This window comes from Furipterus horrens, unplaced genomic scaffold (genome assembly GCF_987537825.1).
Source record: "Furipterus horrens unplaced genomic scaffold, mFurHor1.1.pri manual_scaffold_9, whole genome shotgun sequence".
Lineage (NCBI taxonomy): Eukaryota > Metazoa > Chordata > Mammalia > Chiroptera > Furipteridae > Furipterus > Furipterus horrens.
This window is the reverse complement of record NW_028327179.1, coordinates 36945592-36966063: the sequence shown is the minus strand read 5'-3', so window position 1 is coordinate 36966063 and position 20472 is coordinate 36945592. Positions and strand designations below refer to the sequence as shown.

At 39.7% G+C, this 20472-nt stretch overlaps 1 protein-coding gene and 1 non-coding gene across 2 annotated transcripts; both read right to left on the bottom strand.

Moving 5' to 3' along the window:
* Positions 1–550: 550 nt before the first annotated feature.
* SRI (sorcin) lies at positions 551–13025 on the bottom strand. Its single transcript, XM_090287262.1, has 8 exons — positions 12908–13025; positions 11956–12039; positions 9826–9895; positions 5955–5998; positions 5038–5185; positions 4730–4843; positions 3647–3705; positions 551–2004 (listed from the first exon to the last, which is right to left on the bottom strand). The coding sequence occupies exons 1-8, from the start codon at positions 12956–12958 to the stop codon at positions 1978–1980; spliced, it is 597 nt and encodes a 198-aa protein (XP_090143388.1). The 5' UTR covers positions 12959–13025; the 3' UTR covers positions 551–1977.
* A 1482-nt stretch (positions 13026–14507) lies between these two features.
* LOC150001607 (U4 spliceosomal RNA) lies at positions 14508–14648 on the bottom strand. Its single transcript, XR_016513206.1, has one exon. It is a non-coding gene; the product is annotated as a U4 spliceosomal RNA (small nuclear RNA).
* Between the last annotated feature and the right edge of the window lie 5824 nt (positions 14649–20472).

Genomic DNA, 20472 nt, shown 5'->3' with positions numbered 1-20472 from the left:
ACAACTGAATTGAGTATTTCCAGACATGGCTTTGTAATACTTCGGCACTTAACCGAAAGCAGATTCAGAACCATGACTGGTGCAGGACACCTTGGGACTGACTTATCTGAGCAGCCAGATGGTTCAAATATGGTCCGTAACTCTGAGTTAGCAAGGCCCTCCCTAACCCTTCCCTTACACCGTGACTTCTTCAGAGGATCCTGGTGGGTTCAAGGCAGAGTAGGCACTGGGACTGAGGGTGGCCCTGCCTCCTGGTCCTCTGAGCCCTCCCTGGCCCTTTTCTGGAGAGCCTCAATATTATCTGGAATGAAACCTATACTCACCACATATTATAAGGTGGGGCAAAAGTAGGTTTACAGTTGTTTATATAGAGAAATAATACAATTAATAAATACAAGAATAAACTTTCACGTACTCACAACTATAAGCCTACTTTTGCCCCACCCTGTATAAAGCAGGCTGCCTCCCATTCTAATATATAGCCAGGTGTGACTACCTGACATAAAGATATGTTAGGGTTACACAAATTAAATGACTAGTGAAAGGTAGCTAAAGATGCTTAGAAATATTTTATTTTCATTGGTTGACCTGAGAATGGTAGCTATTGCATTGTGCCCTAAAATCGGACAGGTATTCTGCTGGCAGGGAGAAACAGACTAATTACATTACTTATCTGTTCAACTCTTGCAAAAAGAGCAAATCAGGCTGGCATTAAATTTAAGAAACAGAAACATTATTGGTGTTTATTATACCAACACATTTTTCATATTCAGATTTATCCCAGGAGATAAGTTATCTCCTTTTCAAAGATGGGGAAACTGAGGCTCAGCTTATCTGAAATGATCAAACCACATGCATAGTTAGAGGCACAGCCGGCATTAAAATCCAGATCTTACATAAAAGCACATGGTTTAAATTTTTTCTATAAAGCCCTCCATTATAAATGTTGTACTTGCTAATCAGAGAACATTTGGGACAGTAGTAGGAAGGAAGAAAATGACTCAGGATCCTGACTCCAGTGGCAGGCAGTCTCATCAACATTTCGGCACACTCTTTCCAGACCTTTTGCTATACTTTTTTAATATGTGAACACATGGCATATCAAAACGGAAGCATCAGTATTTTAAAAAATTAACATCTGATTTTAAAAGGAAAGCACACATTATAGAAAACCCTGAAACGTATAAAGGAAATTAAATCACCTAGAATTCTATTAGCCAAAATAATCATAGTTAATATTTTCATAGTCCCTTAGTCTTTTTCTATTAATTTTCTTTTTCGACATAGTTAAGCTCGTAATGTACAAGGTTTTTAAGTATGCTGAACAAAGGTCTATGTGGATGATGACCAAGATCTTGGTGACAGATTTGCCACTCAAATTATTCAATAGGGTCTCAAGAGGCAGGAAATAATCACTCAGTTCCCATTCATTCATATGGCCAGCAAAACATCTGTAAGCCTGAAAGCCTAGGCTAAGTTTCCATTAAAGTGAACCCTGGCATGGATAACCATGCATGGTCTTTTTTGCATCCAGGTAGGTCTAAACCATTTTACAGGATAAGAATACTCCACACATAAAGCTTTCAATACCGTGCAAAAGCTCTTCTAGGAGAGGAATGACAACAGCTGTAGTCTGATTAAAGAGTTTTAGCATCCTACAATGAAAAATAAATAACGTGCCTTAAACATTTTGCACACTTAAAATTACATAAAACGGTTAGCAAGAAAATAAGGCGTATGACAGCTCAAGGAAATTCCAAATGGTATAACAGAACTGATCTTCTATTAATAAAATTCCAGACTTTATTATCTAAACTGAAAGCAAAAACTTCAGAGGTACATAAAGCAATATGCCTTTACAACAGCTGTGAAGGAAAAGTGGCGATGCGAGCACACACACGTTACTGAAGGCCGGAAGCTGGAGCGAGGCAGAACCCCCGCGGAATGTCGGGTCCAGTTACACCGCTTCCTCTCGGTTTAGATGCTCATGACACACTGAATGAACTGAAAAACAACAAAGTCAGCATTACACTGCAGATCTCGTAAACTCAGCACACCCAAACTTACTTTGAGGCAGCTTACATTTTCGTATTCTAATTTCAATTATGGATTTCAAAAAATCCTTTACAAAATAAAGAGTCAATGACATGGAAAGGTTTGTTTTTTTCAGGGAAGCAGTCACATATAAAACCCAGTCGGTTTCTCACATCAAAGCTTACAGGAAACAGCACTCCAATGGATAAAGAATTATTTAAATTCCATACAATATCTAAGACTCTAGACATGGGAATGGTCAAAGGTACCTACTTACACACAGAACAGTTGACTTTATATATTTATGTCACGTGGAGACTTCCAACCTACACAGGATTACTCCATTACTCTAACAAAATTCCTTTAAACAGTTTACTCCTTTACAATCTGCTTAATTAAATCATAACATGAAAGTATATGTATGCACAGAAACAGAATATCTGACCCTCGTGCAATTCAGAAACCCCAATTTAGAAACATCAGTATGTGCTATGAAATATTTGCTTGCTTCACCACTAAACACACACACCAATAGACTGCTTTTTCTTATCAATTTTCTTTTTCATGTTCCAGCACCAGGGAGGACTTGCTAATCAATCTTCACAGCATTCCTGCAAGACCAAGCCGACTGTCCCTATTTCAGGGAAGAGGACACTAAGGATCAAGATGTTTAGGTTTCTCTTAAGTGGCCCGATCTGAGGCCAAAGCCTGTGCACTTTCCATTCCACAGGCTGACTCTCCATCTTTGGAAACAGTGACGAAACTGTCACCTGAGAAGTTGCACACTAAAGAGAACACATCTTTAAGCAGAAAAAATAAATATATTTACACACAAGCGTTTTAAAAGGGTACTTATAACTGCGGGAGCTGCTAAGCCAAATACATGTGCATCTTTGTCTTTTGTAATGGAGAAACATTTAGTATATTCAATCATCACAGTGATTCTATTCTAAAAGTAATTTTAAAAAACTCAATGGCTTTTAAGCAAAAAATTGGAAAACAACTAAACATCTCCCTAGCTTTGTTAAGTATATCCAACTAATACCATCAAAGATGGCCTTTGGTTACACTCACACTGTGACATGGCCTTATCCTACCTCCTTTAGCGTGGCTGTTTAGTAAATATTGTACATTGTTTTAAATTGTGTCTTGAGTTTGCGCCTGATGTCCTCAATGAAGGACATGGGTGTGTCAAATACAGTTTTGAGCTGTTAAAGAAGTTATTTCTTATTGACTATGATACAACATGTACATAATGTTTTTCAAGGACATTTCTGATTGAAGTCTCACAATAGTCCAGTGAAGAAGGTACTACTTTCTCTTTCCTGAAACAGTCTTGGAGCAATAAAGAAACCTGCCTAAGTAACCCAGCTTTAGAGTGGGACAATCTGGGCTTTGACTCAGGTCTTTTCATGCAAAGCAAACAGTGGTCTATGTATGGATAAGATGAATAATAAATGAAATGAATACATTTTTAATGGTAACTCCTTCTGATCATTTAAGCCTGGATTCCTCTGGCATCTTTAAGATGCTCTTCAGTTAATGTTAAAAGGGATGCCCATTTGTTGTACATCTTACTAATCTACTCAGTTCTGAATTTACTGAGACTTACATCATCATATGGGAAATTCACAACACCTTGCTGACCAGTATCCCGTCTTCGAAAGTTGTCTGTAAAACACAACAGTAAAATTTGTTTGTTTGTTTGTTTTTTAAATCTTATATGAACTCATAGTAGTTCACTGTTTTGGATTTGGGTTGCGTTCACAATGTAATAACATTTAAGTTGTACAAGCAGCCAACATAACCAAACGCCAAAGCAAGGAAGCCAACTATATGAAAAGAAAATATACAACAAAGTAATACAATGTGCACAAGTTAGCTAACTGTCTTTTTCAGTGTGGACCTGGAAGAAAATATCTTGCCTCACAGTCAGTAAAACCTGTGCAACTTCTGAGGCCATTACTTAATTTTGATGAAAGCACAGAATTTCAACTTCCTAATACCACAGATATTGTTTAATTAGGAAATAGACGGAGTCCCTACTATGAAAAATTGGCTGTGATAAAATATTCCATTCATTTGAGCTCTGCCCCACCGAAAAGGATTTACTTTAATAAAAAGATCTGCCCACTATTTTGTTAGGATGAGTAAACATTATAAAAGCTAGTATTAAAAAGAGTAAAAAGAGAGGAATGGAACAGGTAGACAAAAGAAAGAAAAAGAATAGAGGGAATTGAAAAGTATATACTGACACTAGTGATATCTTATCATTTAAGAAACACACCTGAAACAGATGACCACTATTTTATAAATGACTTTCCATCAGGAAGAGATAGAAAAGAGAGCTACAAATGAGTAATTGTACTCTTTTCAAATATTTCATTCTAGGGAGAAATCACAGAATATTGCTCATACTCTGATCAAAAAATTAGTTTGTTATGTTTTGAAACATTTCAGTAAAATATAGTTAGGGTTTTTTAACAACAGATCATGTACAAATCTAAAAATAAATTTGAAAAAAAATAACTCTGCTAGATAAGTTTAATAGCAATGTTAATAAAAAGATACTTAAGTTAGGGGGAAAAAAAAAAAAAAAAAAAAAAAAAAACTAGGGCAATGAAAGTTCCTAAGCACTGAGAAATAAAAATTTGTGTCTTCCTGGCCTGTGGTGACAGCATCTCAAGGAACCCACCTGTCAGAGCTCGCAGTTTGACGCAGCAGGAGATGTAGTCATCGAAGGTGATCTTCCCGCTGGTGCTGTACCGTTTTGCGATTGAATTCACAGCCTGAGGACTCAACCGAAATCCTGAAAAGAAAAATCATCCAGCCAAAGAAGTTAAAAGGATTACAGAAAGATCCTTACAAATAATCAAGCACAGTTTAAGACTGAGAGTACTCCTTTGAATTACGAATACACATTACTCTAGAATATAGAAACTGCCTTCATGTAGCACTTAGTCTTAGAAATTAAAAAAAAAAACTTCTCCTCCCCATACATACCCATTGCTGTCAGGGCCTTCTGCAGTTCTTGAGGGTCTATTGTTCCACTTCTATCGCTGTCAAAGCTGCTGAAGTGTTGCCTCCAGCCATTCAGTACAGACCAGAGTTCTTTAAATTCACTGAAACCCATTGTGCCTGACAGATCTCTCTGAACTGTAATTAAGGATTGCAGCTTTTGAAGGGGGCGGAGAGCATTTTCTAATGATTAAATCAAAGATCAAAGATAAGAAAATTTAGTGTTCTTTCTGCTAAAAAGGTTAAAAATGTTACATGTTCTTGTTGGTATGATATTAAAAAAGACACACTAATGATGTAACCATCAGGGCCTATGGAGAAAAAGCTGAGAACATCTTTCCACTGTGGGGGAAAAGGATAATCTCTGTGATGTGATTACAAGGAAACGACAAAGACATTGTGAGCCTCAGGTAAAAAGTACACCGACCTGGCTGCACTTTCTGGGTGCCCCAGGCTGGGCTGCTCACTCCCTGTCCTGGGGTGCTCTAGGTCCTAACTCCCTCCCAGACCCAGGGTTTTCACTTTTGAAAAGGAGGTTGGGTGGAAGGCACTGTGGGGTCAGCGCTTGCTAAACTAAGTCCAACAACTGTGCTGTGAAAAGCCTCCTGCTTGAAGGTCAGGTGTGAGTCCCAGAGGGCACTCACTGTTCCGGCACACAGGCTTCCCTGACCACTTGAGTTCTATACTGTTCTCCTTGGACACTTCCTTGAATTCTTAAACAACCAACATTCTACTTACTAAGCTTCCTTCCTTTTTCCAAGTTCCATCTTTAATGGTTTCAGAAGAATTTTTTGGTCATTTGTCACTGTTTACCAGGTATTAATTCTTAGATGAATTCCTTTAGGGAGGAATTTTTTTTGACAAGAAAAAATACTCTGAACTGCAATCAAGGTAAAGGATACATCCAGCATTGAAACCATAAGCCGACAAGTCTCCAGGTTGAAAGCTGTTAAATCAACAAAAGTACATATTAATAAATTTCAAAAATTCACATTATATTAGATGCATTCAAATTAGAAATATGATTTATACACTTACTTTTATATGCTACTCAATTTATGTGGAACTAAATTATATGGAGCTTTGAAGTACGATTTTTTTACATTTAGGATTCCTTCTAGAACCCAAATTTGATTTTAACAACTTCATAGGAATCTTTTATAAAAGCACTGCATAGTACTGTTACAATAACATTTTTCAAAGTGATTATGGTTTTTAAATTGGGGGGAAAAGTGTCTTATCTTTTAGAAAAGTACCCAATGAAGTTATTTGTAGGTGAAATGACTTAAAAAAATCTGGAATTTGCTTCAAAAGAAAAGGGACGGGTTCATAGAAACAAGAATGGCAACACAGTGATAATTGCTGAAGCTGAGCGATGGGTACATAGAAGTTCATTGTATAATTATCTGTATTCTTGGATAGGCTTAACGCTTTCTATAATATTGTCTTTTTAAAATATATACTTTCTTACCTCTGAAACTCTAATATAGTGAGTTCAATTCATCATAATGAATCACAACGTATTACATACATCGTGGTGAGTAGGAAGGTGAGGTGCTTTGTCACTACTTGCAATTGACTATCGATAGCTGGTGTGCTAGCTGTCTAACCATTCTTCTTTCTTTTCCCTTTAATGCCAGGAACTGAACAGTAACCTTCTACCTCAAATAGCCTGACCTCTTTTCATTCGCAATAAGCTCATGTATGAAACTAGATAAATACATTTGCTAGAATTGTGTGTTAAATGAGTGTTCTGGAGTAAGACACAATGAGGACTTAGAGGCTCCTTCCTAGTAAGAAACACGTCACAGAAGCAGCAGCATTTAAGCCAAATCTTGAGTGACAGAAAGACGGGGGACATTTGGTGACAGCCAGGTAGAGCTAGGGGCCAACATGAGCAAAGAGAAGCAGGAAAGTCAGGGCAGACAAAGGAAGTGGAAGTAAGTTAAGTACCTTTCAGTGAGGCTACATTAGAGGATCTTGAATTCCTGATAAACCATTTTGCGTTTATTTTATAGGAATCATGGAGCTACTCAAGATTTTTAGAGGAGAGTGACAAGTTAGAGCTGTGTTTCAGGAAGTACAAAATCTGGTCATTTTTGGTCAGGGGTTAAAAGGGAGGGGATGCGAAGGGTAGTGAACAGAAGTGACCAAACAGACACCATTCCAGACAGTTCCAGGGACTAGAATGCTGATGTCTAATAAGTTTGGATGAGGAAACTCTTGCTTAATATGACTTGTATTTTCCCCCAGAAAAAGCTTCTATTGATACTTAATTCTATTTTAAATGACTTCAACATGATCTTTGCTATAATTTTACCTTTACTCTCTTCCTTCAATTAATTTTACTACAATGCCTCAAACATCTTTTCTACCAGTAGAAATCACGATGTAACAGACATAGCAGGAAGGTGCTACCTCCAGTTGTTTCAACTGCACCAGAGGGGTAACTACGCTCAAGGAAAAAGAGGAGCTAAATTAATGTCTTACAGACTAGAGCATCGGTCCTCATCAACTCCACCTCTAGGTATGGCTGCTTCCTTTTAAACAGGTTAAAAAGCTGTCTGTAGGTCCTGGGCTGGGGTATATCCCCATGCCCTATCTGTGCTCTTTTAGTTTGGAAGCTGGATGTATAATTTCTGCATTACAAAACCCAGTCCGACACCTCTCAAGCAGGATAGTTTTGTAGTTCAGTACGGCCTCCACCACCAGATGAAGCAAGCATATGAATTCGGTCTCACAGTCCTGATGATTAAAATGTCTTCTCTGTAGCTCAGTGATCTAAGGCCATCATCAAGTATGGCTTTCTCAAATGAAATTTTTAAAAGAACTGTTCTCCAAGGATATACAAGCTACTTTGTTGGTCAGATTTTAAAACCTACCACACCTCTCCTACTGAGTGTAGAATAATAGTGTATGTTGTTCACTAGACCCAACTGCTTGAGGTTAACAATGAACAGTTTAAATGTATTGCCTACAATAAAAAAAAAAAAAAAAAAAATCCCCTAATCTAGAAAGTGCTTCTTTTATTTAGGACCAGATTAAATGACAGAAATGCAAAAGGTTCCTCTTTTGTATTAATTCCTCCCAACTGGGAAATATTAATAGAGTAATGAAGTTACATAAAACAAAGAATAGAAACAGAAATGCAAATAGTTTAAGGAGGGAGCGAGCTAGTAAATATGCCATGTCAGTCAAAAACTGCCACTGTAAATCCTCAAGTGTGACTTATAATTTGAGCATTTTAATTCAGTTTACCAGGAGGGGCTTCGATTTGATGTTCTGCCTCAGTTAACAACTGGCAAAGAAGCAGGCAGCTCAAGACTTCAGTCAAGACACTATCGTCTGCCCCGGGAATCTATCATGGTCAAGATCTGATTTGACAAGAGGCATGTGGTCTGGGAGTGTGGAGTAATGTGAAGCGCCCCGACAGGATGCAGCGTCTTTGCAATGGCTCCCCCTGTCGGCAGCTCACAGCAGAGCCCAAAGGGCAGGAAAGTGGTTAAGTGCTAAATTATAAGGCAGCAGATCCAGCCTGAGGAACTGGGGAGGAGGGGAAAGGAGGACTAATATATAGTTTAGAAATTAGGAGGGCAGGTCCTACTTAGCCCAAACGAATTCTCTGAGGTGGAAAGAGGGAGGACCTGGAAATGTCACGGCAAGCGTTCATGGTGCCACCAGCACTCTGAAAAACCAAGAAGGACTGGTGTGGACGACAGGACCAACCACCAGAACCAGGAGTGCAGGCAGGTCACTCGGGGACCAAGTGCACAGGACCCGCCACTCAAAGTCCTTAGGGCCACCAGGCTCAAGACAGAGCCAGCTCTTAGCAAAGAGCAGTAAATATTAGCTATTATGAACAAAATGGAAGTAAGGACTACATAATAAACCTCACAAACTATTGGGGAGCCCACGGCAGGCCTGTCATGCTCAGTGACCCAAAGGAACCACACAGCATGGTCTGACTGATCACAAATTCCTAACTGGGCAGGTCAAAGTGGGTAGTCATGCCCCATGCATGTATCTTCCTTAGCAAAGTCAATCTTTGCCTTACACAAGACCTGGACATCGTTAGGCATCCAAGATAACTCAGAAGCCAGAGCAGGAGACCACAGAGACCCTCACTGTTACCTTATTCCCCACATACCAGCTCTATGTCCTGCCAACGTTAATTCCTAATCATCCTGTACCCACCGATGTACAATTATGTGCTTTTCCACTTCGCCTTTTAGGCGGTCCTAGACATTTCCTTACTTTGCTTTCTCTCGCCTCCTTAACGTACCACCAATGGACTTCATGTACCTTCCTTACATTTTTCTCCCTTGATTCGAAATACATAAGAGGAACTGCAAGACAGCCATTCTCCAGAGCATGTTCTCAGCCCATTGAGATTTTACTTCCTGCATGTCCTCAAAATTTTGGCTTACATAGACTCTTATAAAACTTTTGTATAGGCTGGCCATTCTCCTGTCATTAAAGACACCTGACCTGGCAGATTTCATCTCAGCACCTTAAACTCTTCCTCAGTGAAGAAGGCCACATAAACTGTTTCTGCTTCAAATGGTTTCAGAAACATGGAACCCAAATCTAAGAAACGATTAAGCTGGCAGGTAGTGTGGAATGATTTATTAAGAACTGTTTTCAAATTCACATTCTGAAATAAACAGTATTTAGCTTTTGAAATTCTGAATGTTGAAGGCTATAATCACAAGCAAGAGCTAGAATGTGAAGTGCAAGAGTACTTCTGGAGAAACTCAGGGACTGTCCACTTACGTTTATATCCTCCAGCAATGCCAGACTCTGTCAGGCACTTCTGCAATTCATCAGCATCTATTTGTCCATCCTTTTGAAAACAAACATAGGAAGAGAAATCACAACAGTAATTTGTACCTTCTAGTTCTTGCTTACTTTCAGTATTCAATGTAGCAATAATAGCCAAGAAAAAGAGTATTATCATGCATGAAACATTTCATTAAACCTTTTTTAAAGGAATGCGTTTCAACAATAGGCATTCTTTTCTTCATCCTACATACAAAAATAATTTCATGATGAAAGAAAGACAAATTGTTACATCCTCTTCTGCAAATGGATCATTAGGGCCATAAAAATGTATTTCTTAATATCTAAGTGGGCATTCAATTTCAGACTCTATATAATCATTACACAAAAATTAACAAAGTCAGAAAGCTGCTTACACTTATATTTTAGAATTACCAATGTCCTTTCATCATTTCCTTTAAATTCCTGAGTTAGATTTGGCATAAACATTCTTAAGTATAAGGTTCCTCTCTTAATAAAACACTAAGGTGAATCCAGTTTCTTCCATTGATACTTGATATGTTTTAATGAATAAAACTCGTTTCTGTCCTGAACTACTCTTCTCTGACTCTGAGCTAGAAAAGTGCCAGAGTTTAGCATTTTGAAATAAAATAATTTATGTAGTTGCTTAAAATCTTATTCCTCTTTCTAGCTTTTTAGGAAGGGGACAGCAGGACACACAGCTGACATCAATGAATATAAAGCTTGGTTCAGAAAGAGATCTTTGTGATCACCTTTGCTTATGATAAGTGTTTTCTTTAGATGACACCTACATATATCTGGAAGATATAGGTTCCCAAATGCCTATTTATTGGCTGGCCTATGTCAGAACTAGATGTATGTTATTTTTAGGGATTTAAAAATAAAATACCTAATTTCTCAAGTCCATAGGTATTGTAAGTTCTAAATGAGGAGCAGGTCAATAATTTGAAAGAGTATGAATATGCTGATACAGGCCAGGGCTGCTGAAAGCTAAGCAGGTGGGGTCACTTACAGGCTGGAGGCACAGGCAATCTAAGAATGTGAGTCTTGAGCTTTGCTGTGTCTTGTGGTTTCAAAGATACAGATCGTTAACAGATTAAGCAGATACTTAAAGGGAAGCCCTTCCAGTTTTAGACTCAATTTTCCACTCAATTTCTCAAACTGTATTTCTTAGAGTGCTATTCTAAAGGTGGTCTTAGGTTTGTATCCCATATATTCTATGGCGTTTCCACATTAAGGATGTGTTATTTCTAATCTTTGGTCAAAACAAAGCTAGCTTGAATTCATATGAGCAAACATCCCCTCTGGGCACACATGGGTTACACCAACAGTGTTTACCATACACAGTAACCTCCTGAGCTAAGGCAGTGTCCTTCCTCAATGTACAACACCACCTGTCATACAACGCAGAATTTAATGAAGTGAAAGATCTTGGGGAGCAGACCTTAAGCATCTCTTTGGGTCAACAGGCCACAACACCTAATAAGGACATAGAAGAGCTGACCTAGTAACAGCATCTCCATCAAAAGAGAAACTGTTCACAAGATTAACTTCCTGATAGTAACAAGAGAGCAGTAACTTTCTTATTTTGGAGCTGGTGGGTTTTTACGATAAATATCTATTTCGTAAGGGGGATAATTTATTAACAATCAAATTCAACCCAAAGAAAGCATCCATTCTAATTTGATAACAGAATTACCAATATAGGCCCTTAAGTTGTACAAACAGTGTTCACCAGATCAGCAATTTCTTCTCTGGAAACCATCCTAGATTCTGACAATTCAGTTCTAAAGACCTTTTCTACCTTACAGATCCTCAAAGGGTATTAATAATCCCCTATTCTGCTCAATCTGACCCTAATTCAATCACGTTTAGTTTTGAATTGAACTAATATAACATCAGTAACACTTTGTCCTAATTTGTTCCGGATATTCAAAAAAAGTAACTAACAATAAATCTCCTTACTCTCTTTTCTTTTGGAGGCGCAAAGGGACTACTTTCCAGAGGAAAGGTGATTTATTTATTTTTTTTTTGGCCACTGGAACAAAGACTAATACAAATATAGAATGTGATGATTCTTTAATATTGAAGGGAAAAGCTAACCTGTCCAGCTACTGCAGCGAAGTAACCATACAGCGGATCCTGAGTTTGTCCAGGGAACGTAGGTCCTCCGGGAGCCCCTCCATACTGTAAAACAGAAACACAAATTCAGTTTCATTCTGCTGAACCAAGGTTAGTTCTTTCACCACTGCGTGCCTTTGTGCAAAGCCAGGCATTTATTTACCTCCCCACCACCGGGCACACTGTAACTGCAGTCACTCTACCCCGTTCTTCCATTCTCACCACACTATCATTTAGAAACGAGAGGCCTGACCAAAATGAACCGTCCTTAAGGTGACATCTGCGTTAGGTGAAGCAACTTAAAAAGCCCTGTTAACCCTCAGGTTACGAAAGTAAATGCAAGCTAGGCAAGCAGTTTATGACCAAGCTTCAGTTTTTTTATAGCGTTTTACGGTAGTTTCAAACCGTTTTGGGGCAGGTGTAGCCAGGAAGGGGTAAGGTGTGTCTGGGTTGGGCTATTCGCCGAGAGGGAACATTCTCTCCTGGAAACAGTTCCCACGACAACGCGCATCCTGGACGCAGGGCAAGGGGGCCTTCCTCCCGGGAGACATTTACTCTGGCGGTCTTTCCCTGACGATTTTTTCTTTCTTTTAAAGGGATAAGTAGATCCTTGGACTATTCTAGATTAAAACTGTTGTTGCTCTTAGAAAAAAAACACAGAGGGAGGCGGAGAAAGCCAACACCCAATTTACGCTATTTCACGCCAGGTATCTGAGAGTCACTGGGTGGGCTTCTGGGGGTCTGAGTCCACCACGGGGAGACAGAGAGGGCAGAGAGAAGGAAGCCAGAGAAGAAGGCCGAAAGATCAGGGGCGAGGCAGCCGGGGGGAGGCGCCCGGGGAGCCGCCCCAGCTAAGTCACCAAGTGTGTTTTCTAGGCGTCCCTGGTGGACACGGGTCGCGCCGGGGCCGCGAGCCCGCGCGGGCTGCACTTACCCCGCCTGGGTAGAACCCGCCGCCGGCGCCGGGGTGCCCGGGATAAGCCATAGTGCAGACTGCGCTGGCGCCGCTCCGCGCGCCCCACCTCACAGCCCTCCTGCCCGCCTGCAAGGGCCGCCCGGATCGCACCAAGCGGGCCGGCGGGGGACGCGCCCCGGAGCCGCCGCCCGCGCGGGTTTCCGCTGCGCCTTTAGCCCTCAGCCTGCTACCAACCCTGTCTTTGTGCTTCACATGCCCAGGTCGTGCATCCTCCAAGGTCTGGTAAATGACTTAAGACCTGCGAATTAATTCACACCAAGGGCTTTCCTCCCTTCGAATCGAATGGTACATTCCAACATCTATACAGAGCCAAGGGAATTTTTTTCTTCCTGTTTGACTATTTTTTCTGACTTTTTTTTTTTTTTTACTTTAAACAACTTTATTGGACAGGGTTGACCGGCTCTAAGCAGAGTGCAGTACTGTGGGAGAGGCTGAATACGTTAGGGCAACTCTTAGATGCTTATAGGGGAAGGCTTTGAAAGATCAAAATGGGAAAGCGCCCTTGGAAAACAGGAATAAACTTAAGGGACTGTGTGCAGGAAGCGTTTGGCATGCGGCTGCACGTTTCCCTGAACAACAACGGCCTGTTTCCTTGCTAGGGGACATTGCCATCTCAGGGCTAAGCTGGGCGTAGCCGGTTACGGCCTGGGGAAGGCAGAGGGCATGCTCTGGGCTGGGCAGCCTGGCCCAGATGGTTCTTAGAAAAGGAATTTGAATTAGTATCTGGATGAATCAGGCACAATAAACCCTATCTCCAAAATGACTCAGCTACTTTATATACAAGAAAAGTTTAGAGCAAGCGAAGAGTGTGCAGGTAAATATGCAGGAAGGTGACCGATTGGAATTTCCGCTTAGGGGATTCAGACAATGGTTTTCCGTACTTTCCATGTTTCCTTTTCACTCACTTGAACAGTCTTGAAGCTATTCAGACGTGAGACTCTCTCTGGTTTTGATTCATGTAATTTTGATCTCGCAGAATGTTTTTCTGAATATAAACGTTTTTAAGGTGCATTAGTGAGCAAAATTCACAGTATTTGTTGTGGAGGTTGCACAGAAAAAATGAAAGAGCCATCAGCATTGAACAAACGGGAACATTTGCTGAGTGTGGTACTGTGCTTGTTTACCATGGCAGACAGGGTTCCTTCATTCCAAGTTCCTGGGCGCGTTTTCACTAGGGCCATTGCTTTCCTCTTATGTATAACTCCCATCCAACTCTTTTTGGATACCCAAACTCCAAGAATGAAAGTCCTGAATTATGAGGGAAAAAAATCTAATAGTCCCTGTTGTCTCATATCAAATAAACTATATATTACCTGTTCTGTGTTTGACTCAGAACCCAGATTACTGTTTCCAAATACCATAGCATCATCGAGGTAGATTAGACAGTTTAGGAGTCCCTTGGCCTCTGTTGGGTTTTTTTCTACTTTTTTGTTATTTTGCTTGTGGTAATAACACTTGACATCTATTCTCAACAAAATTTTAAGTGTGCAGTAGAGCATTGTTAACTATATGCAATGTTGTACATCTTTCAAACCTTTTTATCTTTTTTTTAGTTCAGTCTCCATAGAGACTGTCAAAAATTGCCAGTGTCTGCTATATTTCTAGTCTCCACAGTGAGATATTGGGAAAAGTTTTCAATTAACAATAACCGTGCCTCGCATAAACCTCATTGGGTCCAACACTGCCATGCGACCATGCAAAGTTAGAAACTTTTTATCTTGCATGACTGAAACTCTATACCTATTGAACAGGTCCTCATTGTTCCGTACCCAATGAACAATTTCCTTCTAATTCCAGCCCCTTTCTACTTTTTGTTTCTATAAGTTCGACTACTTTAGATACTTCATATAATTGTAACCATGCAATATACATCTTTTTATGATTGGCTTATTTCACTTAGCATACCATCCTTGGAGTTTATCCATGCTGTAGCATATGACAGGATCCATTGTGGGATTGCTGGAACATATGGTAGTTTTATTTTCAATTTTTGAGGAGCCTCCATATTGTATCCCACAGTGGCTACTCCACTCCGCATTCCCACCAACAATGTGTAAGAGTTCCAATTTCTCCACATACTTACCAACATTTATTGTCTAAATTTTAATATATAATAACCATTCTGACAGATGTTAGGTGATATCTCACTGTGGCTTTGATTTGTATTTCCTTGATAATTAGTGACTTTGAGCCCTTTTTCATCTATCTGTTGGCCATTTGGAGGTCTTAATTCCTTAGCCCATTTATAATTCAAGTTATTAGTTTTATTTATGTTGAATTGCAGGCGTTCCTTATAAGTTTTGGAGACTACTCTTTACCAGATATGTGGTTTGCAAATATTTTCTTCCATTCCATGGGTTGCCTTTTCATTCCGTTGTTTCCTCTGCTGTGCAGAAGCTTTTTGATTTAATGTAGTCCCACTTGTTTATTTTTGTTGCCTGTGCTTTAGGTGTCATAGCATGAAGCCACTACCAAGACTGGTGTCATGAAGCTTTTTGCTGTTTCCTTCTAGGAGTTCTATAGTTTCAGGCCCTACATTTAAGTCCTTAATTCATCTTGAGCTGGGTTGTGTGTATGATATCAGATAAGGATGCAATTTCATCCTTTTGCATGTGGATATTCACTTTTCCCAGCACCATTTGTTGGAGAGACGTCTCTTTTTCCATGGTGTATTTTTGACTCTCTTGTCGAAGATAAGTTGATTGTAGATGTGTGAATTTATTTCTGTGCTCCTTATTCTGTTCCTTGGCCTCTGTTTTGATATCTGTTCCTTCAGAAAGAGGTAACTAGAAATAATTATAAGAAATGGATGGTGATAGCTTAACTCAAAGTTGAGAGTAAACTCTTTCAGGGCTCAAGTTTGGAAGAAGTAGGTAGCATGCAAAAGTAATGCAGAATTAGCTTTGTGGGTAAGCAACTATGCTAATTGTCATTTCAATTGACTTTAGACTTCTTTCTACTGCCCTGCTGCTAAAGAATATTTGCTGGAGTGCTGCAAATGAAATTTCTGCAATTATTGCTAGCAAATTGGCAAGCTGTTGCTGATGCTTTAGTTTATTAAAAAAAAAATGTAGCGACTAATAATAACAACAAACATAGTACTTAATATGTTCCAAACCCTCTTCTAAGCACTTTCCATATTTGCTTAATTCTCATAATGCTCCATGAGAAAAATGCTATTATCATCTTCAGTTGAAGAAACAGGGCTGAGAGAACTTGTCTAAGTGGAAGCAACACAGGACTGAACTATGCAGCCAGGCACTGGAGTCTCTGCTCTACACCAGAGGGAAGCAAACTTTATAGAGGGCCCAATAGTCATTACATTGTGGGCCTTACAGCCTCTGTAGCAACTACTGAATTGAGCCATTGTAGCACACAAGCATCCATCATAGATAACACACAAATGAGTGGGTGTGGCTGTACCCCAACACGACTTTGTATATGGCCATCGAAATTTGAATTTCATACAATGTTCACATCATAAAACATTATTCTTTATTTTTTCTACTATTAAAATATGTAGTATTTTTCTTAGCTCCCTGGTGTCAGAATACAGAGGTAGCCAGTATGCAAACCTGGTCAGACAACAGGATGTGTTAATCAACCTGGTCAGAACAACAAGATGCAAACGATCTACTGAATATGCTAATACAACAAACTCACCCTCAATGAAATGTGCAGTTGGCAAGTTTAAAAAGCGCACCTGCTGAAGTGGGGGTGGGACTCCTACGTGACCGCGTGGAGGACTGGGAGTTCCCATTCCCTTGCTCCCCATTCCCCTGCTCTCCATTCCCCTTGCTTCTATGGGCCCTCTTGAGTCTGGGAGTTGCCTCTCCTCTCCACCCTCTTCCCCCTTTGTTCACTCAATAAACCCGATGCCTGATACCACAGTGGTCTCTGGGTGATATCTCAGAGCACGGGGGCTCTGACACCTGGTACAAAAACAGGAGGTGGGCAGATTTGGCCCTCGGGTAGTAGTTAGCCAACCACGGCTATAAAGCCCTCCAGGATTGTTTTTAAGATAAAGCTTAAGGGTAGCAGTGGCTGAGTCACCTCAAGGAATGATGACTTCCCTGAAACAGGATCCTGAGTACAGAATGGCTTCTTCAGAGTCTTCTCCATTGCCCAAGGATGACAAAAAAGAACACGGTGAAACTCTGACTTGTCATGTCACCTGTGCAGTAATAACAGCCAAAGGGCAAACACAATGACAAAGCTAGAACAAGTGTTTATTCGTGTAATGTGGATACCTCTATTCGTAGGCTGAGGATTGACAAACCTAGGAAATTCAGGAAAAAATACTCAAGAACTTGACAAAAAAAAAGATAAATTTACTTTTATGTTTTTAATATTCATTCCAATGGACAGAGTAAAGGTGGAGAGTGAGGGAAATAAACAACTTTACTAAGATCTTGACATGTGCCAAGTGTTGTACTAGATACTTCCTTGTGGTATTTCACTAGAAAAACATCACTTTCAAAGGAGGTGTAATTAACCACATTTTATAGATGAAGAAATTGAGGCTTAAGTAACTTCTGGGAAGTTACTCACCAGCTCTTTGACCCGTAGCTATCTAACTCTGAAGCAGGAGTGTTTTAAAATATAAACAAACTACGAAGATACTAAGCCAAGCTCTCATTTTTTCCCCTCATTGTGCTGCTTTCTGAGGGATTAAGGCAGAAGAGAGACTGCAGAAAAAGAATATTAGAGATAGAAAAACTCATCAAAGGTTATAAGTATCAGCGTTGGACAAGGCCACACAAATTTTCAAAGAGTAATATCTATTTTCTTCATTCCTAAATATAACCTGGAGGAAGAGAGTCCACTCCTCATGTCTATTTTAATTTGGAACCAAATAAAAACCTTAGTGGAATAAGAACTCATTCTTATCCTTTATACCTTCAAATCACAGAATCTGAGATATGGACCCTGCAAATCCTCCAGCCATTTAAGGAAGCTCAGCAACAGAACACTCCAGCTGTATACATTAGTTAAAAGAGGGATTCCTAATGGGTATGGACATTCTGGGGAGGAAGGATACTGTGTTATATGCCCTACAACTTACTAAGTCCTAGTGAGAAACTGCAGGAGTTACACAGCCACACCGCCATGATCAAGGGGCATGGCAGCAGCGCGGGTTAGGGAGAGAGCTACAGGAGGCTGATAAATAAAATATGGATCATGGTCATTAGGGAAGCTGTTGGAATCACAGAAACCGATAGGGGACTCAAATGTTGGGAAAAGTTTAGTTTCAGGTAACAGCTAATAAGCTTAGTAATCAATGTATGTGAAAAGCTATTGTTTTAGGAACTGGAGGTATGACCTGTTCTGACTCCAGGAGACATAAGCAGTTCCACCTTTGTGCCTTGTGCCTCAGTAGGAATGCAAGCTATCAAGATGGTATCTGAGCCATTGTACTCCAGGGTGAGACACCACCACCCAGGACACAGATAAAGACCCCCGCTTAGGGCACAGATGAAGGAATGCTGCAGCTTTTATCTGATTAACCTTTTCTCTGAATTCCAAACCCCTTAGCTACAGTTTTCCTTATAAAAAGGGTCCATTTATAATGGAATTTATGATGGTCTGTTAGGGTACAACCCACTGTCTTCTCAGATCGTGGACCACCTCAGTAAAGCTCCCACAAAGATTCAAGCCCTGTCTCTACTTATTGGGTCTGGTAGGTGACAGACAGCACGAACACTGGCCTTTCTGGTTTCAAAACCTTTGTGATTTTCTTCCCCAATTGTGCTGTTTTATGAAGAAGGTGAAGAAACTGAGTCTGAAAGAAGGCTGACTCCTTCTCCTGATGTAACTATTTCGCTCTTCCAACTAAAGTGGTGACATTATCTGAATATGCCTCTCAGAGAGGATCTCGTTCTTCTGTAGTATACACTCCCCAGTCCATCTCTGTCTATGCTTCCAAGACAAAGGCAGTGTGGACGTTCTCTTTGACCCTGGAGAAAAGTTAATATAACGTACTCTGTGTAGTTTCCAGGCTGAACTTCCTCACTCAGAGAAGTGGTGAAAGAAATAGTCTAGCTAAGCAACTATAGTTGTTTCACCATTTCCTGCAGGTGAATTAATCACAGGTCTAACATTTCTGGAAGAAACAAGCAATAGTGTTTACCAGATTAACGTCTCAACTTTCTTTTAACTCTAATCTGCATGTCAAGTGTTTAATGGGTTCCTGGTACACTGTAGGTAATAATGAATCACGAAAATCATAAACCACTGCTGTCTAATAGAACTTTCTATCATAATGGAAATATTCTATATCTGTACCATGCAGTACAGTAGTCACTAATTACATGTGGCCACTGAGCATGTGAAATGAAAACTAAAATTTTAATTTAATTTAATTGACATTTAAATAACCACATGACTACTCAACAGGTTCCTTTTGACCCATTCCTTCCCTTAGTGGAGTTTTAGCTAGGATGGATGATCAAGATTAATCAGTAAGCAGGTTTGTTTTAAAGAAAAAAGTATATATATATTCATATACATATGAATATATATACTATTTATATATAATACTATATATTATATATACTATTTATGTAGCTTATATATATGTAATATATGCATATGCAACTTTGTAGCAATTAGTGCTGTTGAAATAGCCATCAGAGATGAGTTCCCTATCACTAGAGGTGATCAAGCAAAAGCTGTCAGGGATGCTAAAGGGCAGGTTTACACTTTGGGTAAAGGATTGGATGAAATAAGCTCTAAAAACTACAAAGTATTTTCTAATGGTCTTCCCTTAATTTTACCCCAGTCACAACTCTAACACTGATGTTATACCCATTTTTCAGGATGAAGACTGAGGCTCTGTGACTTGTTTTAGGTCACCACATTAACGGCAGTGACACCCTACCAATTGCTTATCTTCTGACTTAAAATCTTTTCACAAACTCATGCTATTCTCTCAAAACACTTTCTTCTATGGCTCTGCAATTCATTGGATCCAGAATGTGGTTTTTTTTTTCCTATTCCTGATTAAAATGTTTTTCAGAAATCAGATATTACATTTAAATAATTGTCTAAAGTAATGAACACCCAGTTAGCTCTATTATTATCCATTATAAAGGTTGATTTTAGGACAGACAATTATTTAACAAACAGGGTGTAAATAGGCATAGCTAAAAAGAGGTCAAGAAATGAATTGGCTGTAATCAGTCCTTTCTGAGGCTTAACCTGATTTTCAAGCGTCCACAACTGTACTTGCAGCTGTCACCATGTTTGGGACCAGGTAGAGAGGAAAAGACTGAACATTGGAGCTACATTGCCAGGTAGAAAATCACCTGTGCTTAGCATCAGACTTCCACGAAGTTGAGTATTCCTAAGAACATTAGACAAGTATATCACAGGGTGCCCTTCACTCTTAAAGGGGGTGTGTTCTAGAAGCTGGTTGTTTGTAACTTGGAATGTATTCTACTACACAAGTCCCTTTATGACTGGCGCCTGCGCAAGCCTCCAGAGGTTCTTCAAAACCCTGCGTTCTGGGGAGAACCAATACT

Excerpts from the sequence above, each read along its gene's own strand:
- SRI (XM_090287262.1), bottom strand. The coding sequence starts at position 12,958 with ATGGCTTATCCCGGGCACCCCGGCGCCGGCGGCGGGTTCTACCCAGGC. Across the intron at positions 12,040-12,907 it reads GCGGGTTCTACCCAGGCGGG|TATGGAGGGGCTCCCGGAGG; the intron begins GTAAGTGCAGCC and ends TCTGTTTTACAG. Across the intron at positions 9,896-11,955 it reads TCGCTGCAGTAGCTGGACAG|GATGGACAAATAGATGCTGA; the intron begins GTTAGCTTTTCC and ends TGTTTTCAAAAG.